The 19,197-nt window shown below is 35.9% G+C and overlaps 3 protein-coding genes across 3 annotated transcripts in view; all 3 read right to left on the bottom strand.

Moving 5' to 3' along the window:
* LOC104121698 (GDP-Man:Man(3)GlcNAc(2)-PP-Dol alpha-1,2-mannosyltransferase-like) overlaps positions 1–9,431 on the bottom strand; it is a 33,188-nt gene extending 23,757 nt beyond the window's left edge. Inside the window, exons 1-2 of the mRNA XM_070197360.1 lie at positions 9,080–9,431; positions 5,493–5,958 (exon numbers count right to left, since the gene is read on the bottom strand). The gene's annotated coding sequence lies outside the window, so the exon portion shown is untranslated. The remainder of the gene's footprint in view (positions 1–5,492; positions 5,959–9,079) is intronic.
* The window catches only part of LOC104104991 (long chain base biosynthesis protein 2a), a 142,432-nt gene that overhangs the window by 24,447 nt on the left and 98,788 nt on the right, over positions 1–19,197 (bottom strand). The window lies entirely within an intron of this gene.
* On the bottom strand, positions 12,351–14,388 carry LOC104121697 (transcription factor bHLH51-like). Its single transcript, XM_009633748.4, has 2 exons — positions 13,818–14,388; positions 12,351–13,299 (listed from the first exon to the last, which is right to left on the bottom strand). The coding sequence occupies exons 1-2, from the start codon at positions 14,106–14,108 to the stop codon at positions 12,859–12,861; spliced, it is 732 nt and encodes a 243-aa protein (XP_009632043.1). The 5' UTR covers positions 14,109–14,388; the 3' UTR covers positions 12,351–12,858.

The following is a 19,197-nucleotide window of genomic DNA, read 5'->3' as shown; positions in this document are numbered from 1 at the left end:
GATATATTTTCAAGGAAAACTTGAGGTAAGTCCATTGTGATCATTTCTACTCCATAATATTAAATTATCATCGAATAATCCGACTAGATTACATGATTTTGAGGTGTAAATCAGAGATTGGAACTTAGAAATTTGGAAATAAGATTTGTAGATTTGAGGGTCGAGTTAAGGTCGGATTTTGGTAAAATTGGTATGGGTAAACTCGTGGTTGAATGGGCTTTCGGATTTTGTAACTTTTGTCGGGTTCCGAGACGTGGGCCCCACGGGCAATTTTTGAGCTAATTTTCGGATTTTCCTCGAATCTAGTCACAAATAATTCGTTTCAGTCAATAAAATTCATTGGAATTAATTCCACAAGATAATAATGATTTATGAAAAAATCATTATTATCTTGTGGAATTAATTCCAATGAATTCTATTGACTGAAACGAATTATTTGTGACTAGATTTGAGGCATTCGGAAGCCGATTTGCGAGGCAAAGGCATAGCAGAATAAAAACGTTTCACGTTTTGAGGTAAGTAACGATTGTAAATCTAATCCTGAGGGTATGAAACCCCGGATTTTGTATCATTCTACTATTTTTTTGTGACGCACATGCTAGGTGACGGGCGTGTGGGCGTGCACTGTTGGGGATTTGTGACTTGGTCCGCCCCGTAGCAACTGTAAAGTTGCATACTTTGTTGAAACCATTGATACTTATATGTTTTAGAAAGATTTTCTGTAAATTGGGCTGAATGTCATGTTTGGGCCTTGCGCCAATGCTGTTTGGACCCTTAGGGGCTGTTTTTTACCATCCTCTCACTGTTTTCGATTGAAATCTATACTCAGTCATGTTTATACTTGTTTACCGCATAACTCAGTTTTATGACTCTATTTTGATGCATATAAATATTTTGGGCCGAATGCCCTGTTTTACTGAAATGCCCGACTGGCCTGATTTATGGTGATTTTGGGCGTAATAGCGTGTCCGGAATATTATTTGGAAGTCCGTAGAGGAATTAGGCTTGAAATGCGAAAGTTTTATTTTTGAGAAGTTTGACCGGGGGTTTGACTTTTTGATATCGGGGTCGGAATCCGATTCTGAAAATTGAAATACCTCTGTTATGTCATTTAGGACTTGTGTGCAAAATTTGAGGTCAATCGGACGTGATTTGATAGGTTCCGGAGTTGTTTGTAGCAATTAAAAATTTTAAAGTTCATTAGGCTTGAATTGGGGTGTAATTCATGGTTTTAGCGTTGTTTGAGGTGATTTGAAGATTCGACTAAGTTCGTATAATGTTTTAGGACTTGTTGGTATATTTGGTTGAGGTCCCGAGGGCCTCGGGTGAGTTTCAGATGGTTAACGGATCAAAAATTGAACTAGAACAGCAGCTGCAATTTCCTTCTGTTAGAAATTGCTTCTGCCCAGAAATCGAACCCAGATGTGAGCCCATATCGAACTCAGGGTTGAGGGCCAGATCGAGCTCAGGGTCGAGGGCCACGATCGAAGCCATGATCGAGCCCAGAGTCGAGGGCCACGATCGAAGGCATGATCGAGCCTAGGGTCGAGAGTCACGGTCGTAGGCCGGGTCGAAGACATAATCGAGGGCCAGGATCTAGGGGCAGGACCGAGGACCAGGATCGAGGACTTCGATCGAAGGCCAAGATCGAGGCAGAGCCGAGGTTGTTTGGGCAGAATTATAAAAACAGGGACTTCGTCCCATTTGCCATTTTTGACAAATTGGAGCTTGAGCAGAGACGATTTTTGATATATTTTCAAGGAAAACTTGAGGTAAGTCCATTGTGATCATTTCTACTCCATAATATTAAATTATCATCGAATAATCCGACTAGATTACATGATTTTGAGGTATAAATCGGAGATTGGAACTTAGAAATTTGGAAATAAGATTTGTAGATTTGAGGGTCGAGTTAAGGTCGGATTTTGGTAAAATTGGTATGGGTAAACTCGTGGTTGAATGGGCTTTCGGATTTTGTAACTTTTGTCGGGTTCCGAGACGTGGGCCCCACGGGCGATTTTTGAGCTAATTTTCGGATTTTCCTCGAATCTAGTCACAAATAATTCGTTTCAGTCAATAAAATTCATTGGAATTAATTCCACAAGATAATAATGATTTATGAAAAAATCATTATTATCTTGTGGAATTAATTGCAATGAATTCTATTGACTGAAACGAATTATTTGTGACTAGATTCGAGGCATTCGGAAGCCGATTTGCGAGGCAAAGGCATAGCAGAATAAAAAAGTTTCACGTTTTGAGGTAAGTAACGATTGTAAATCTAATCCTGAGGGTATGAAACCCCGGATTTTGTATCATTCTACTATTTTTTTGTGACGCACATGCTAGGTGACGGGCGTGTGGGCGTGCACTGTTGGGGATTTGTGACTTGGTCCGCCCCGTAGCAACTGTAAAGTTGCATACTTTGTTGAAACCATTGATACTTATATGTTTTAGAAAGATTTTCTGTAAATTCGGCTGAATGTCATGTTTGGGCCTTGCGCCAATGCTGTTTGGACCCTTAGGGGCTGTTTTTTACCATCCTCTCACTGTTTTCGATTGAAAATCTATACTCAGTCATGTTTATACTTGTTTACCGCATAACTCAGTTTTATGACTCTATTTTGATGCATATAAATATTTTGGGCCGAATGCCCTGTTTTACTGAAATGCCCGACTGGCCTGATTTGTGAGGATAAGTGTGGATCGGAGCTGCCCGCCTGCAACATACTTTATGACTGAGTGAGACCGAGGGCCTGATTTATGAGGATGAGTGTGGATCGGGGCTGCCCGCCTGCAGCATATTTTATTATTATCGCACGTGAGTTGTCCGTGCAGATTATAGCGCTTGGGCTGAAGGAGCCCCTCCGGAGTTTGTACACACCCCCAGTGAGCGCAGGTACCTACTGAGTGCGAGTGCCGAGTGCCGAGTGTTGAGTGACTGGGAGGCAAGAGTGATTGTGAGGTATGCGCGAGTGACAAGAGTGATTGTGAGGTATGCCCGAGTGGCACGAGTGACTGAGGTTTGCCCGAGGGGCTGTATATGAGTGATGTTTTGCCTGAGGGGTTGTTTATGATTTCATCATTTTTGCTCACCTTTGCATTGAGCCTTTGTTTGAAAAACTGTTGGAAAAATGTCTTTAAATGATTTTTTTTACTAGAACTGGGTTTAAACGAGATGTTTGATTCAAATCCTGATTTTTTTAAGAGCATGTGGTATTTTATTGAGATTTCCTGATATGAACGTTATATGCTTTATTGCTCGTCACTACTGCTCAGTCTTTATTTATTGTTGTTACTTACTAAGTTGGCGTACTCACGTTACTCCCTACACCTTGTGTGCAGATCCAGGTGTAGTTGGACACGGTAACAGTTATTGACTGTTCTGGTTGCAAATTTTTTTTGGTGATAGCAAGGTAGCTGTTTGGCGATTGCAGCCCCTGCTCTTCTCCCTCTTATCTTCCTCTAGTTGTATTTAGCTATTTTCCGGGCTGAGTTAGCCTTGATATTGTTAGACAGATTGTAGTATGTGCTCATGACTAGTGACACCCCGATGTCGGACTTTTCTTTTCCGCACTTCTGTTTTTCTTTGATTTGAACTCTTTAAATAGAGGTTTTATGTTAAATAACCTTGAAATTTTCTTTGAAATGAAAATATCGGTTTGTTTTGAAAATGAGTCGGCTTGCCTAGTTCCACGATAGGCGCCATCACGACAAAGGTTAGTTTGGGTCGTGACACTTTGGCTCTCTTATTATATATAGATAGATATTTAAATTCAAATTTAAAAAAAGTAACTAATTATTAACAACACATGGTGCATAATTTATTTATTTTAAAATTAAAAAAGAAACTAATTATTACCTAACTTAACTAATTTTGTCCTAACATTGCCAAGTGGCTTTTTATTATGTTGCCACTTGGCTTATTATGGTGTCTTTGCCTCTCATATAACATGAGATAGATTACTATGTTGCTTATAATTATTTCAAATTCAAATTAGACTTTTCTTCTATATTTAAATTCTAATTCAAAAAGAGTAATTAATTATTAATAATAAACAATACATAATTTAACTTTTTTAAAATTTAAATTCAAAAAGAGAGTAATTATTACCTAAGTCCTAACCTAACTAACTTTGTAATAATATTTCCAAGTGGCTTTTTATTATGTTGCCACTTGGCTTACTATGGTGTCTTTGCCTCTCCTAATATATATAGATATATTTAAATTCTAAATCAAAAAAAGAGTAACTACTTATTAATAATAAACATTACATAATTAAATTTTTAAATTTGACAAAATACATAAGTTACCCCCGAACTATGGACCAAATCCCTATTACACACTTTTTACGGACGAAAATCACTTTACACACTCAACCTTTTCAAAGTGTGCCTAAGACACTGCTTTTTTCTTGACCAATTTGTCAAATTATGTATGATATCACGCACCAATTAGGTCTTGACACGTGTCATAATTAAAAAAATCACTTAATTTCCACCCAAATTAATATTTTTCTTAAAAAACAAAAATAATCAAAGGACCCCCCTCCCAAACCCATGTCTCAAATTTCCCTACTCCACTCTTAGTCATCTTCTCCATTAAATTTTTTTTCTCCATTAAAATCCGCCGGAATGATCCTCCAAATCACGTGTCCTCCATTTTCCTCCATTCTCCTCTCACTTCACACCCAACAGCTGCCAAACTCCTCTCTCACCATTATTAGCCACCGAACAACTTGACGCCGGTCGGAGTTGGCGGCTGGCTGACCAAATCGCTCCCTTGCCGATTCCAGATAATCAGATCTGGAAGAAACTCGCTGAAGAAAGGTCAGATCTTGGCCGGATCAGCCGAATTTGACTGGAAAAGGAGCTTCTCCGTCGTTTTTTATTTTTGTGTCTCTTCTTCTCACCTTTTGTTTCATATGAAAGATTGACCGAAAAATGAAGGACTCCGGCGACCCATAGTTCTGATCAGTGTTGTTGTGAAGAGCGTGAAGCGAGGAAAAGCGACAAGCTCCTTTTCGCTTAAAGCGAGAAGCGAAGCGCTCGCTCTTTTGAAGTGAAGCGGAATTTTTAAAAAAAAATTATTAAAATAAATATTGCATAGACAACATGTAACTGTAAGCAAATGTTCAATACTTCAATGTAAAAACTAAAGAGTAGCATCAATTCAAGCACAAAATGAGCATCCTATTCTTCTACAAGATTATCAAATTCTTGTATTCCACTATCATTATTATATTGCTCGTCATCTTCTTCAACTTCTTCTTCTTCATCAATTACGAAAAAGGGCAGTATAACTGAAACGAAAAAATGGGCAGCATTTCAGCATTTTTATCACTGAAACAGTGCAAGAAAATGAAGAAGAAGAGGAGAAGAATGAGAAAGAAGAACTAAAGGGAAAAAAAAATCGCCAACATTTCGCTGCTATTTGGACGCTGAAACAGTGAAAGAAAAAGAAAAAGGAGGAGGAAGAAGAAATCACATACCTGGACTAAACTTGATGATCTTGAAGTTGAAAAGTGTAGAAAACTTGGAACCCTAGTCGCCTCTTTCTTTCTCTGTTGCTGCTGGTCGATATGTTTTAATAAAAGAACAACTTTTTTTAATTAAAAAGGTTGGCAGCCCTTTAAAACAGAGAAGCGCTCGCTTCAGTCGCCTCGCTTCGCATCGCCGCTTCTCGCTTTTTAGTGGGAAGCGACCGCTTTTGAATACCTACTACGCTTCAGATAGCAGAAGCGGTGGTTGGGTCACCTCGCTTCGCTTTTCTCTTTAAGCGAGGAAGCGCCCGCTTTTCACAACACTGGTTCTGATGTCGTTTTTTCGTTTCACGGTTGCATTACAATCGCAGCTCCGTCGATTGCCAACTTGCTCATGTTATCGACTGAGATCTTCACATAATACCTTGCTTACATCTCCAACTTGAACAAATCCTTTCTTTATCAATTCTGCCAACTATTAATTTATGGACAGCATTAGTGTAATTATAGGTACTAATAATCATTAGTAAAAGGTAAAGAATATCAAGAGTAAACGTCATCCTTGTAGGAAAATCATCATACTTCATCTTCAGTTTGCTCAAGTAACCTTCATCATAATAAAAAAAAATTAAAAGTGTAAATTTAGAGTGGAGTCAGGAACGAAATAGGAACACAATGTAGCTGAAATGACTCTAAAAATTTTTAAAAATAAAGAAGGCTGGATATGTGGCATTTAGATAATGGTTCAGACCGAAAAAATTTAACTTCACTCGCCCTCTTTAATGTGAACACGCGCGCGCCAGCTGTTAAAAGTAGTCTCTTAGGCACACTCTGGAAAGGTTGGGTGTGTAAAGTGATTTTCGTCCGTAAAAAGTGTGTGATAGGGATTTGGTCCATAGTTCGGGGGTTACCTTATGTATTTTGCCTTTAAATTTAAATCCAAAAAGAGAGCAATTATTACCTAACCTAACTAACTTTGTCCTAAAATTGTCAAATGGCTTTTTATTATGTTGCCACTTGGCTTACTATGGTGTATTTGCCTCTCTTATTATATATAGAGAGATGTTTAAATTCAAATTCAAAAACAGTAACTAATTATTAACAACACATAGTGCATAATTTAATTTGAATTTAAACATCTCTTGGTTTTTCTTGATTTTATTTTCCCTATTCTAGAAGTCGGTTAACATGCAAGCCGAAACAAACAAATGCACAAGTAGCACGTAAGATGCATCAGGATGGTCTTTAATTTTGGGTGCACTTGTCCTAGACGGACTCAATCCCTGTGTTGAGTCCCCAAAGTCAAATGCACGTGATGCAAACAAACGTACCTACTAGGGATATGTTCTTCTAAGTTTAAACCTTAAAGATGTGGAGTTCTAGACCTTGCTTACCCGAGCGGACAACTCGAGCCGGGGGGCCAACATACCGGGAACCAAAAGGCCATCCGGCTTTGTAACTGATCCGATCCTCGTTCTAAAATTAGGGGTATGACACTCTAACAGAAAAGAAGTCACGCCAGCGTGCGCTCCCAAGAAGATTTAGAAGACTCAGAGAGAAAAAGGGTATCGTAATATACAATTCACGGCAATATCAAAGCGGTAAAAAGCGGCAATTAGCACATTAGGCTCAAACAAGTAATATCAGACAATCACAAGTAGCCAAGTATAACAGTTATTTTAAGCTCGAATTCTGAACCCTGAACCAAAAGGTCTGGGTTCGTATCCCCAGTGGAGTCGCCAGAGCTATCACACCTCCTTTTTCCGAAGATAAGGAGTTTTTTCCAATTAAAGTGATATTGTTCGAAATGGGATTATTTATTTAATTAGAGTCGCCACTTGGAATAATTATTAGGGTGTCCCAAGTCACCGGTTTATTTTAAAGTCCCAAATCGAGAAAATTGACTCTATTTTATGGTCCGCGAACATAGAAGACCGGGTAAGAAATTCTGTTAACTTGGGAGAAGGTGTGAGGCACTCCCGAGTTCCGTGGTTTTAGCACGGTCGCTTAACAATTAATATTTGGCTTAATTATCTGAATTATTACATGTTTAAAACTTTTTATGTGTTACCGCTTCTATACCGCTTTTAATTATTTTAAACAATTATGAAATTTATTTAAACAAGTCACGGTGTCGCGCACTTGTCGTTTTCGTACACATCACAAATCACGCCACGTGAAATATACCCGTGATTCACAACATATTTATTTTAATTATTTGAAGTTGTGGTCAAATCGCGTAAACGTGCACTTGAGTTTGGAGTTACACATCATGACTATGCCACGGGAACCATAGCCATAGTCACGATGATTTATGATTATTCCCGCCTAAAGCAACTAGCGCATTTGAATTATTTATCTTACTTTGAAATTATTGTGAGGCCTTTGAAATATGAAAATTATTTTGGGAATCAAGTGTACCAAAGCCTAAACTCATAAACTACAGATGTTCATAGAGTTAACACCTTTGATTCAATTAACTGTTGGTTTTAGTTTCAAATCATTAATTTGTAATTAGGAATTACAGTGAGATCTACACATTTGAGTCAATAAGATCAATTTATCCAAACAAAACATCCACAAGCTAAGTCCCAAGCAAAGTGAGTTTACCAAACTTATTTAAACATTCTAGGGAAATAGCTGAAGCATGATATTCATATAAGCATAAAGACTACCATGACCATCTAAAACAAAATCTCATGTATTAACCAAGAACAAGATAAGCTTTATGTAGTGTTTTGCGGGCTGGATTTCGGGGCTGTTTTGTTGCGTTTTTAGCTGGAGTTTCCAGCTAGTTTTCATGGAGTTTTCAGGTGGGTTTAAGGCTGATTTCCATGGCTTTTGAGGGCTGGTTTTGGGGTGTTTTCAGGTGGGAAAGGGGCAGCGTTTTGGACTATTCTGCTCGCATCTAGTGGCTGCGTTTTTACTACTTGTTATGGCTGGATTTTGGAGTGGTTTAAGGGAGCTTTAAGAACTGAATTTCGTGGCTGAAAAATGGAGTTTTTGAGGCTGATTTTCAGCAATAACGCATCTGTCTTGGAGCTAATTTGCAGCAACTATGGGGTTGTATTGTTGGTGTTAGAATGGAACTTTTGTTAGATAGTTAACGTGCTGGACTGGAGGACAACTCATGGATCACTTCAAACCTGACAGAATATTTACAAGACTAAAATGCGAAACTGTTCCTACGGACGAAGCTCAAATTCAAATTCAATCCACCAATGACTGATTACATAACTGAACTAGAAATGAAGTGATGTTTGAACTCGTTGAGAGTCTCTTAACGTCAAATCTGCATACAATAGCTTAACAGCAGCATATGAACTACTCTTTGGCTTTGGCATTACAAATCCAACCAATCAAAGGCTCACAACTAACAACAGTGTCCTAATTGAGAGCATGAAACGAGTAATTCACATAAACATCTCATTTCGAGTTATTTAACTGTTTCAATCAAATGGAGGCCAAATACACATTCAGTAAACAACAGAATCAGCACAAGTCATACTTGAACAAATAAGAAAAAAAAAACTAAATAGGAATTCAACAGTTTTCATTCATTTACTGAAAGCATAAGACAGAAATTTCAAACTAACCTGGTTGAACAAAGAAAAGCTAGAATAAACCAAATAAAGGCAGAAGCAAACTCGAACGGAACTCGGCAATTCCAGAAACAGCAAAAACCAGCGGAATCGAACAACGATTTGAATCTGAATTCTCCTTAAAACCAGAAATTAACAGAGAGCCTCTTGTTTCAGATCTTAGAGTGTCATTTTAGTTTTCAAATCCGTTTTTCATCTCTCGTCCTTGTTTTGAATGTATGTGTCGATGAAATCAGAGAGACGTGAGAAGAGAAAAAGCGTGTGAGAGGAAGGTGGGCGAATTATTCTCTCTTCAGAGCATCAGGGAATTAGGGGCGGCTAGGATTTGTATTTTTTTAGGAGGATGATTTCTATATCGGATTGGAGGGAGTTGGGGTTGTTTAAAACTTTAAATGAGTGGGGAAGTGGCAACGACGCCGTTCCTGGGAGCTGAGCTAGGCGGATCGGGTAGACAAGGGAATGGGCTGGTGTGATTTAAGAAGATTTGGGTCAAAGCATTTGGCCCAATTCGATTTCAAAACAAAGACACAGCGCCATTCTTCCTTCTTTGTTTAATTTCCTCACTAGACGTCTATTCTAATTAAAACTAACTTTTGCAAAGTTAACCCAAACTATCCATTTTAAATTGACCAATTATCTAACTAATTAATAAAAGAAAACTAACAAATTTAAAACTAAAATGCTAAAATGCAAGATAATTAATGTGCTTTTTGTGATTTTGATTTAATAATGCAAATTAAAATGTGACTAAGACTTAAAAGTGCAGTTAAAGTCTAAAATGCGACGAAAATGAAATATAAAAATATTTTTGATATTTTCCTAATTTAAAGTATTTTTAATCATGAAAATGCAAACAACAAATCCTTAAGAATCCTACAAAATCCAAACTAATTAGAAAACTATTTTTGGGGATTTCTATGAGTAATTTTATATAGGGCAAAAATTAGGTGCCCACGCCTTCTTGCAAGGCGACTTGGTTGAAGAAGTTTACATGTTTGTACCTCCAGGTTTCTCTAAAGGGACTGCCAAGCAGGGGGAGTACCTTGTATGCAGGCTACATAAGTCCTTGTATGGCCTCACGCAGGCATCCCGACAATGGAACATCAAGCTATCTGAGGCACTACAGACCATGGGGTTCTCCCAAAGTCACTATGATTACTCACTATTTACCTGGAAGACTGGTGCTTACATTGTCCTAGTGCTAGTTTATGTGGATGATCTGATAGTTACTGGGAACAACATTGCAGAAATCAACAGGACAAGGAAAAACTTGCAGCAGTTATTTAAGATAAAGGACCTAGGAGAGTTAAAATTCTTTCTTGGGATTGATTTTGCTCGATCAGACAAAGGCATATACACGAGTCAACGAAAATATGCTCTAGAGCTGATTTCAGAACTTGGACTAGCAAGAGCCAAACCTGCTAGCACACCATTAGAAGTAAATCAAAAATTGACTTTTGTAGAATAAATTGGTATCCTTCAAAGACTAGTAAGAAGGTTACTATATTTAACAATGACTTGGCGAGATATATCTTTTGTTGTAGAGACGTTAAGTCAATATATGCATTCTCCAAAGCAATCTCACTTGGATACAGCTAGGAGAGTTGTCAGATATGTCAAAAGTGCACCAGGGCAAGGACTGCTATTGCCTTCATCTGGTGATGGCACTCCGAAAGCATATTGTGATGCTGATTGGGGAGCATGTCTTCAAACTAGAAGGTCAGTCACTGGTTACTCAGTGTTCTATGGTAATGCTTTGGTTTCTTTGGAATCAAAGAAGTAGGAAACAGTAGCAAGGAGTTTAGCTGAAGCTGAGTTTAGAAGCATGGCTTCAACTGCAGCTGAGATTGTTTGGCTCATTGGGTTGTTTGGTGAATTAGATGTTAAGCTGTAATTGCTTGTGCCTATGTTCTGTGACAGCAAGGTTGTGATCCAAATTGCAGCAAATCTCATTTTCCATGAACGCACAAAACACATCGACATAGATTGTCATTTTATCAGACAAAAGATAAAGGCTGGAATTATAGGGACTGTGCATGTGAACACTATGGAGCCGATAGCAGATTTATTCACTAAGGGTCTTGGCAAAGCACAGCACCATCATATATATATATATATAGGAATTTTAGGGGTCAAAGTGTACACGATGAAAGTTAGCAACTAATTTAACCAATTAGCTATATTAATAGTGGTAGTTAGAGTTGTCTATACAGAACTTTTATTCTCTTATTAGCTTCTCATTTGCAGTCGACAATGGAGAAATGGAGTTCTCGAAAATCTCTCTCATCTCAATTCCTTATGCATGTCATCTTCCATGGAAAGTTAACAGTAGGGACCTACAAATTTATCACATTCTTATGAAAGAGTTAAATATCTTACTTCTCCTTATCCTCTTTAATTTGCTTTATACCCAACATGAATTCAAGGGCGGATCTACGTTGTAAGTTAGGGGTACCACGACACCCGCTCGCTTCGCTAAAAATTTTACCATGTACATAATATCTCTGTGAAAAAATATATAAATGGATAGAATGACACCCAAAAGTTACAAAGTGGAAGTGGGTGTCATTGGTTTAGCCTATAATTTTTATAGTAAACAATTATTTCTATATTAATTTCTATCATTATACCTTACTTTATAAACAATTATTTTCTATAGTAATTTTAATTGATTTTAATTAGAATATAATTTCTTTATTTTTAATGAAACGATATTAATTTATATATTGGAATATAATTTGAGCAATATCTTCTATTGAGTTTTGAAAACAAATTAAATGGCTTGATTGATAGTCGTTTTTGAGTTGAATATCATAGGTTGAATGTTGAATGTTGAAGGTTTTTCTTTGAAAATAATTGTCATATAACTCAACAATTAAGATGGAAAAATAAACAAAGAACAATACAAGTAAATTAATCTAGTCAAACAAAGAATATAATGTAGTTAAGGTACCCTTTAAGCAAATATTTATATTGGAGGCTCTCTTTCATGAAATGTTATTTTCCTTTTGCATTTTTATTTAGAATGTGTTTAAATTAAGCGTTAAAAATTTGAACTAAAATCAAATTTAGTTGCTTTGTGAATGAAAGGCTTATTCAAATTAACCAAAAACTAATCGAACCGACCCATTATTCCTAATCTGTCTTTGTATTGTAGCTACTGACATGTATACTGTATGCATAATATGGTGGCACCCGCAACCTTCGAATCCTGGATCCGTTACATGATCGTTATATATTCTCACCTAGCATCTTTATGTTCAGGTCGAACTTACAGTTCAACAAATCATAATCTGGCTTGTCTCCCCGTATGTGCTATATGCAATGACCTCTCTTGGCATGTGTTGTGACTTGTACTTTAAAACACATATGTGGTGGAAACTGGAAACTGGGATACTGCAACTACTACTATATAGAATACTCAGGTAAAAAACAAGATGATTCACTTGGCTATTAAGATTCAAGGACATGATATATACTTTCTCAGACAACTACCATATTGAACCAGGGACTATGAAAACTGGCAACAAATTTAAATAAAAAGACCTGTTAAAAAAAAAATAAAAAATAAACAGAGACCTGCTGAGCGAGTCCAATCAACACAGGAGTACTGCACGGACGCACACTAGATCAAAACAAGTTTAGCTGGTCCAGTGGCACAGACACCTACTTGGATGAGGCATAGCAGGAATTAAACCCGCACCTCGTTGAGCTACTCCAGCAAGCACTCATTTCGAAAGCTCAATATATAAGACCAGGATAAAATAAAAGAATTAAGCAAAATTAGCAGGCAAAAAGAATCTCTGCCTCTTACTTTTGATGCGATAATTGGATGTAGAAAGGGAAATAGCAATTCTACTAAGCACCACTCTAAGAGACTGTTTAAGTGAATTCAAGCAAACACCATTAACGGACTTAAGCACGAAAACGCACTTAATTCTGACGCCCAAACTAGTTATATTAGCCTCCTCAGTTGTTAGTTTGAGGTTCTTAAGTGCCCTGTTTAGCTCTGAGAACAATTCAGGTCGATCATCACAGCTTAGACAAACCTTGAGAATTATACTATTGCTGGAATTTTCATCCTCATCTAAATGCTCAATTATTACTTCATCAATGTCAGTTGGAGTGTTCACTACCTTGCTGATTTCCTTTGCTCTTTCTTTTAAATCTTTAACGTGCTCAACTACACTTCTAAGTAGAGCTGCCTTATCCATCTGCAAGTTAAATGATTTGGTAAATCATAGAAAAAGCATTTGGTACATGGAAGATATATATATTACCGATGTTTAGGATAGTTTAGTATGTTTGATACGATGGAAGTTATTTTCTATGAAAAATATATAGTTGGAGCATTGGCGGAGCGAAGTATTTATATTAAGGCAATTCAAATAAATACTTTGAATATCATAGCTGAGATTTGAACTTGTGATCTAAGCAACTTTTGAACCCCTTCTACCACTACCACTGAGCTAGAATTTTCCCGCAGTTTATATATTAACCAAAAAGTTCCTTCTTACCCTATTTGCACCCTTAGATTGGAGCAAGTAATATGAAGTTAAATTAAGATAAAGTATAAAGAAAATGACTCCGTCCATTAGTGAGAAAAGTCATTTTCCTTATACTGATTGAAAACATTTTCCTTTCTCTAGTAACCAAACATCAATGACCTTCTTATACAAAATATTGTTTAGAAAAATAGCTTCCGTACCCAACAGACAAAATAAAAGCTTACCTTTTCAGACATGGGAATGAGTTTTCTAAGAGTGGAAAGCTGAGCATTAATTCTGTCTCTGCGTCTTTTCTCAGCTTCACTATGGCTCCTAGAAGCACTTGCACTTGTATCTTCTTCAAACTGTTGAGACCAATAACAAGGGTTTTCATAAAGTTGAAAGGAGGTATCATCACAAGAATTTGGAACCAATGGAAGTAGAAAAGGTGAAGCAGCAACTTCTTGGAAATGATGAAAATGAGTCTCAGTTTCAATCTCAGGCCAATATTCAGAACATGAGGAATTATCCATCATGTCCTATGTTCTAATTTCTCACTCAATGATCTTGGCATATCTTGTGTTTTTAATTTAAAGATCCATAAAAAGAGATTTGGGTGTCACTGTTTATGCACTAGTAGAGTGATCTTCAAGTACTGATGCTGATGTGTGTGATATCTAGTAACCTTTAATTGGTCAAATGAAAAATCATATTTGGCCTTATCACTTATCACCATGTCATTTCAATGTGACAAAAAAGTTTTTCGTCTGAGCTCCCTTTACCAACAGACACTTCGATGGACAAGAGTACCTTAAATTCCAAGGGAGCATTTACACTTTTATGGCAGTACATAGAATTTTAGGTTTGCCCTATATAAACATATAATTTGATCTTTGTAATAGCATATAAAGCCCCCATAGAATCAGGCTACAGATTTTCCAGTAGTTAGAGAATACAAAAATGTCATTAGTTAACTGAAAACTTGTCAAATAAAAGGGATATGAAAAATGAAACTCGCACATAAAGTGATTTCTGATTTCTATAAAGTATACCTAATGATGACGAAGGGAATTTAACTAAAAAAGTTTCTTAGTCAAGCTTGTCCTGATAAGTCATCCCCTTCATAGACGATAGATACAAGAAAAGAGTTATCTTTATAGTGGGGAATGACAATACATAAGATGTTTTTTTTTTTTTTTCTTGTTCATGCATTATGTGATCAATCATTTTGATGTGTAGAGTTTTGCTCCCTTTTATATAAATGTAGCATGTAAGAATTTCCCTGCAGAAGAGTACAAAAGAGCTTCAATTAACTACTACCCCTCAAATCATGGAGTAGGATCACAATTACTCTCCTTCTTGTAACTTCTACTATAAAGAAGATTTAAAATACGGCAAAGGGCCAAATATACCCTTTATTTTCGAAAATGGTCTAAGAATACCCCTCGTTATATACCCCTACAGTCATACTTTGGGTTCAATTATACCCCTCATTTAAACGGAGGGACACATGTCATCGTCATGTTGGTCAATTCTAAATATCTCCTAATTAATTAAAAAGACTCATTACCCATACCCGAAAAATAATTATTTTTTTTTGTAAAAACTGGAAAAAACTAAAAAACAAAATTACAAAAACTGAAAAAAACGAAAATATTTTTTTTTTCCAGTTTTTACAAAAAAATATACTTTAAAAAAACTGAAAAATATTTTCTAAAATATTATTTTTGTAAAAACTGAAAAAAAACAGAAAATCAATTTTCTAAAGCAATTAAAAACTGGAAAAAACTGAAATATTTTTAACTAAAAACTGGAAAAAAAAATATTTGTTTTTTCAGTTTTTACAGAAACATTGCTTTAGAAAATTATTTTTTAATTTTTTTTTATTTTTACAAAAATATTATTTTAGAAAATATTTTCAGCTTTTTTTAAAGCAGTTTTATTGTAAAAAACCAGATATTTTTTTCCTTTTTTTCAGTTTTTAGTAAAAAAAATTCAGTTTTTCCACTTTTTACAAAAAAAATTATTTTAGAAAATTGATTTTCAGCTTTTTTTCAGTTTTTACAAAAATATTGTTTTAGAAAATATTTTTCAGTTTTTTGAAAGCAGTTATTTTGTAAAAAACTGGAAAATTTTTTTTCGTTTTTTTCAGTTTTTAGTAATTTCTTTTTTAGTTTTTTTCAGTTTTTATAAAAAAAAAAATTATTTTCGGGTATGGGTAATGAGTCTTTTAATTAATTAGGAGATATTTAGAATTGACCAACAGGACGATGACATGTGTCCCTCCGTTTAAATGAGAGGTATATTTGAACACAAAGTATGACTGCAGGGGTATAGATAACCCAATAGTATAACGAGGGGTATTCTTAGACCATTTTCGAAAGTAGATGAGTATATATGACTACCAATCTACCATTCCCCTTTCATCAAATCTAATAGAATTGTGTGGTCCTTGTAGTTACCCCCTTCCAATTTTTCCTCTCAATTTGATGTATAGCTTACTTTCAAGTGCTACTGCATTTATGTTCTGTTCCTTAGTTTCCTCTTCTTTCTCTTACCAGCCCCCCATCATTTTGTCCAATTATCCTTATATCCTTACATCTTTGTCGGTGTCACAGTATAAATGAGGGGAGTACTGAAAAAAAATCAGAAAAACATAGTGAAAATACCACAAGTCTGAGAAGGTGTGTCCCAGAAGAGGATTAGGACACAAGTTGGATACGCATGCAATGAAATTTCGGCAGCGTCAAAATAGCAAAGGACACACTGCACATGCCACTGGCCAAATCAAAATGGAACAGTTACCATGAACGCAATATGCTCCTCCAAAAGGAAAGGTTGATGTTGGAGTTGGGGATAGGAAGAAAGGGGAGGGGGGGATTGAAAGGTAATGCAATAATTCAACACGTGATTGCAAGAAAAGAAAACACTCAATCTAGATTAAGCTCGTGATTTCAAGTTGAACCATCAAATATATTTTACATTTGCCTAATGAAACTACATCACAAAGCATATTGTTGAACAGCATCTTTCGTATAATCAAATATACCCCAACCTCCAGACACCCATTCCTCATGAGAACTAAGAAATCTAGAGGAACCATGGCCAGATATAGACATGACAAAAGAAGCACTTGTTGTACATAACTCTGCTAACATTGGTCCTCACAAACAGGGACAGAGCTAGCTCTTTGGTTAGGGGTTTGACCGAACCCCAGCAGCTTTGATCCAAACCTTGTATTTGTCTAAAATATCTATTGAAAATATATAAATTATTAGAATCCAGTAACTTAAAAGGACTATAATTCCGAACTTATAAACTTCAAATTCTTGCTCGGGCTCTCCTCATGAATTGGTGAAAATGACAAGTTGTACGTCCCAAAAAGCCAAGGAAACTAACCACCTCGTGACCATCTATCTCAGTACTGAGAAATTAATAGCACCAACTTTCCACACAATGCATATTTTTTCTAACATAATTGTGCTGATAATTAAAAAAGAACATACTATGCGAAAGACAATGAGTAAAATTAAAACGCCCAGCCTGGTTTTGGAAGCCCCTTTTTCCCGGGGTTAATTTCACCCATGGTCATCAAACTTATCATTTATTTCACAAAAGTCACTTATCTATTTTTCACCACTTAAAAGTCACTCTACTTTACCTTTGTAACTTAAAAAGTCATTCTAGTTCAAAAAATATAAAAAACCCAATAAAAAATATGACATAGCATTACATTTAATTAAAAAATCTAACAATAATGCCACATAAGCTTAAATAGACCATATCTAAGTTAGACTCATTTCTTCCTCAGCCCAATTTCAGTTGGTTTTTTGAATATTAGTTTAATTTATTTTATATGAAAAACCGACCGATTTCAGTCGGTTCCTTAAAGAATAAATTTTGCGGGATTCTAAAATAGTTTCCCGCATTTTTGTGCCAAAAACAACCGACCGAAGTCGGTCGGTCTCGTAAAAAAAATTAAAAAATAAAATATTTTGAAAAACCGACCGACTTTAATCCCACATAACATATAAATGTACCACTAACAGACAAGAACAACAAAGCTAATAAGAACTTATTTTCACAAATTACTATTCCATTAAAGTCAAAAGATCGGTAAGAAACACCCATTAAAGTCAAAATATTTTCACAACATTGGTAATTCGTGAAAATAGGTTTTTATTAGCTTGTTGTTCTTGTCTGTTAGTGGTATATTTATATGTTATGTGAGATTAAAGTCGGTCGGTTTTCGGTTTTTTTGGGCGCAAAAATGCGGAAAACTATTGTAGAATCCCGCGAAATTTATTTTTTAAGAAACCGACCGAAATCGATCGGTTTTTCATATAAAATAAATTAAAACTAATATTCAAAAAACTGACTGAAATCGGCTGAGGAAGAAATGGGTCTAACTTAGATATGGTCTATTTAAGCTTGTGTGGCAATATTATTAGAATTTTTAATTAAATGTAATTCCAAGTCATATTTTTTATTGGATATTTTATAGATTTTGAACTAGAACGACTTTTAAGTTACAAAGGTAAGGTTGAATGACTTTTAAGTGATGAAAAATAGATAAGTGACTTTTGTGAAATAAATGATAAGTTGGATGGCGTTAAGCGAAATTAACCTCCTTTTCCTATCATCAAACAAATTTGTAGGTGCCTCAGGAAGTCCAGATCTTTTTTCCCTTCACTTTCTAGAAGGGCCTCTACAAATTTGCTTCCAAGCTCTAGTTTAGAGATCTTTTTATCAATTGTACCGGCTGAGAACCCTGGCAGCTCTAGTTTGTGATTCTCTTCAAGGTTGGTTCCATTCTGAGAAAGATGCAACCCCCTGCAAAGTTTTGGAAGTTACTGTAAACGACCATTTGAAACTTTTCTTGATGACCGAGTTTAACCACCAAGCTGCATTGGAACCTCTCTCTTAAAGATCAATGGGTAACATAATTCACAGTAGGCGTATTATTTTCAGACTCGAGCTTCCAGCACCATTAGCAACTAAAATATTACTTACTATAATTAGTGATTATATCTGTCTTCTTAAACCCAGCATCTGAGAGAGTGAGAGGGATATTTGAAGTGCTGAACCTTCTGCACTGAGGCACTTGACACTTCTTCGAGATGTGCTGGTAGTCGAGTCTGAAGCTTTCGTTGATAAGAAACTAGTAATGAATTATGGTGATACAATGGTCAGCTCTTCTCCATGTATATCTACATATATTGTACAAACCATCTCATAAATTTTTAAACAAAAATCATAGAGTTTTCCCGTAGAGTCTGATGTCATTGTTGGCTGTCCAATGACTATCAATAGACTCAACCCCCTCCCACCCAAAAGCCACAGAAAAAAAATGAAAAAACAAAATACTCTATGAAATGCCTTCAATAAATTCTTGAACAATGAAAATGGCCAAAACCAGCTAAGACCAAAGCAGCTAGAACTTTAATCAAATACTAGATATATATAATTGATGTTGATAATATGCCAGCTATAGCAAACCGTTTCACTAGGTCAAAGGGCAGGATGTCAAGAAAATTGGGCAGAATATGATGCATGAAGTTTGACTATTATCGCTTTGTGTTATAAAAATAACTTTGGGGTGTTTGATCACTATCATACGTTAGT

The sequence above is a fragment of the Nicotiana tomentosiformis genome, chromosome 3 (genome assembly GCF_000390325.3).
Source record: "Nicotiana tomentosiformis chromosome 3, ASM39032v3, whole genome shotgun sequence".
NCBI classification, from domain to species: domain Eukaryota; kingdom Viridiplantae; phylum Streptophyta; class Magnoliopsida; order Solanales; family Solanaceae; genus Nicotiana; species Nicotiana tomentosiformis.
The sequence above is the reverse complement of the archived record's forward strand: the minus strand, read 5'-3'. Positions and strand labels throughout refer to the sequence as shown.

Excerpts from the sequence above, each read along its gene's own strand:
- LOC104121697 (XM_009633748.4), bottom strand. The coding sequence starts at position 14,108 with ATGATGGATAATTCCTCATGTTCTGAATATTGGCCTGAGATTGAAACT. Across the intron at positions 13,300-13,817 it reads TCATTCCCATGTCTGAAAAG|ATGGATAAGGCAGCTCTACT; the intron begins GTAAGCTTTTAT and ends TTTAACTTGCAG.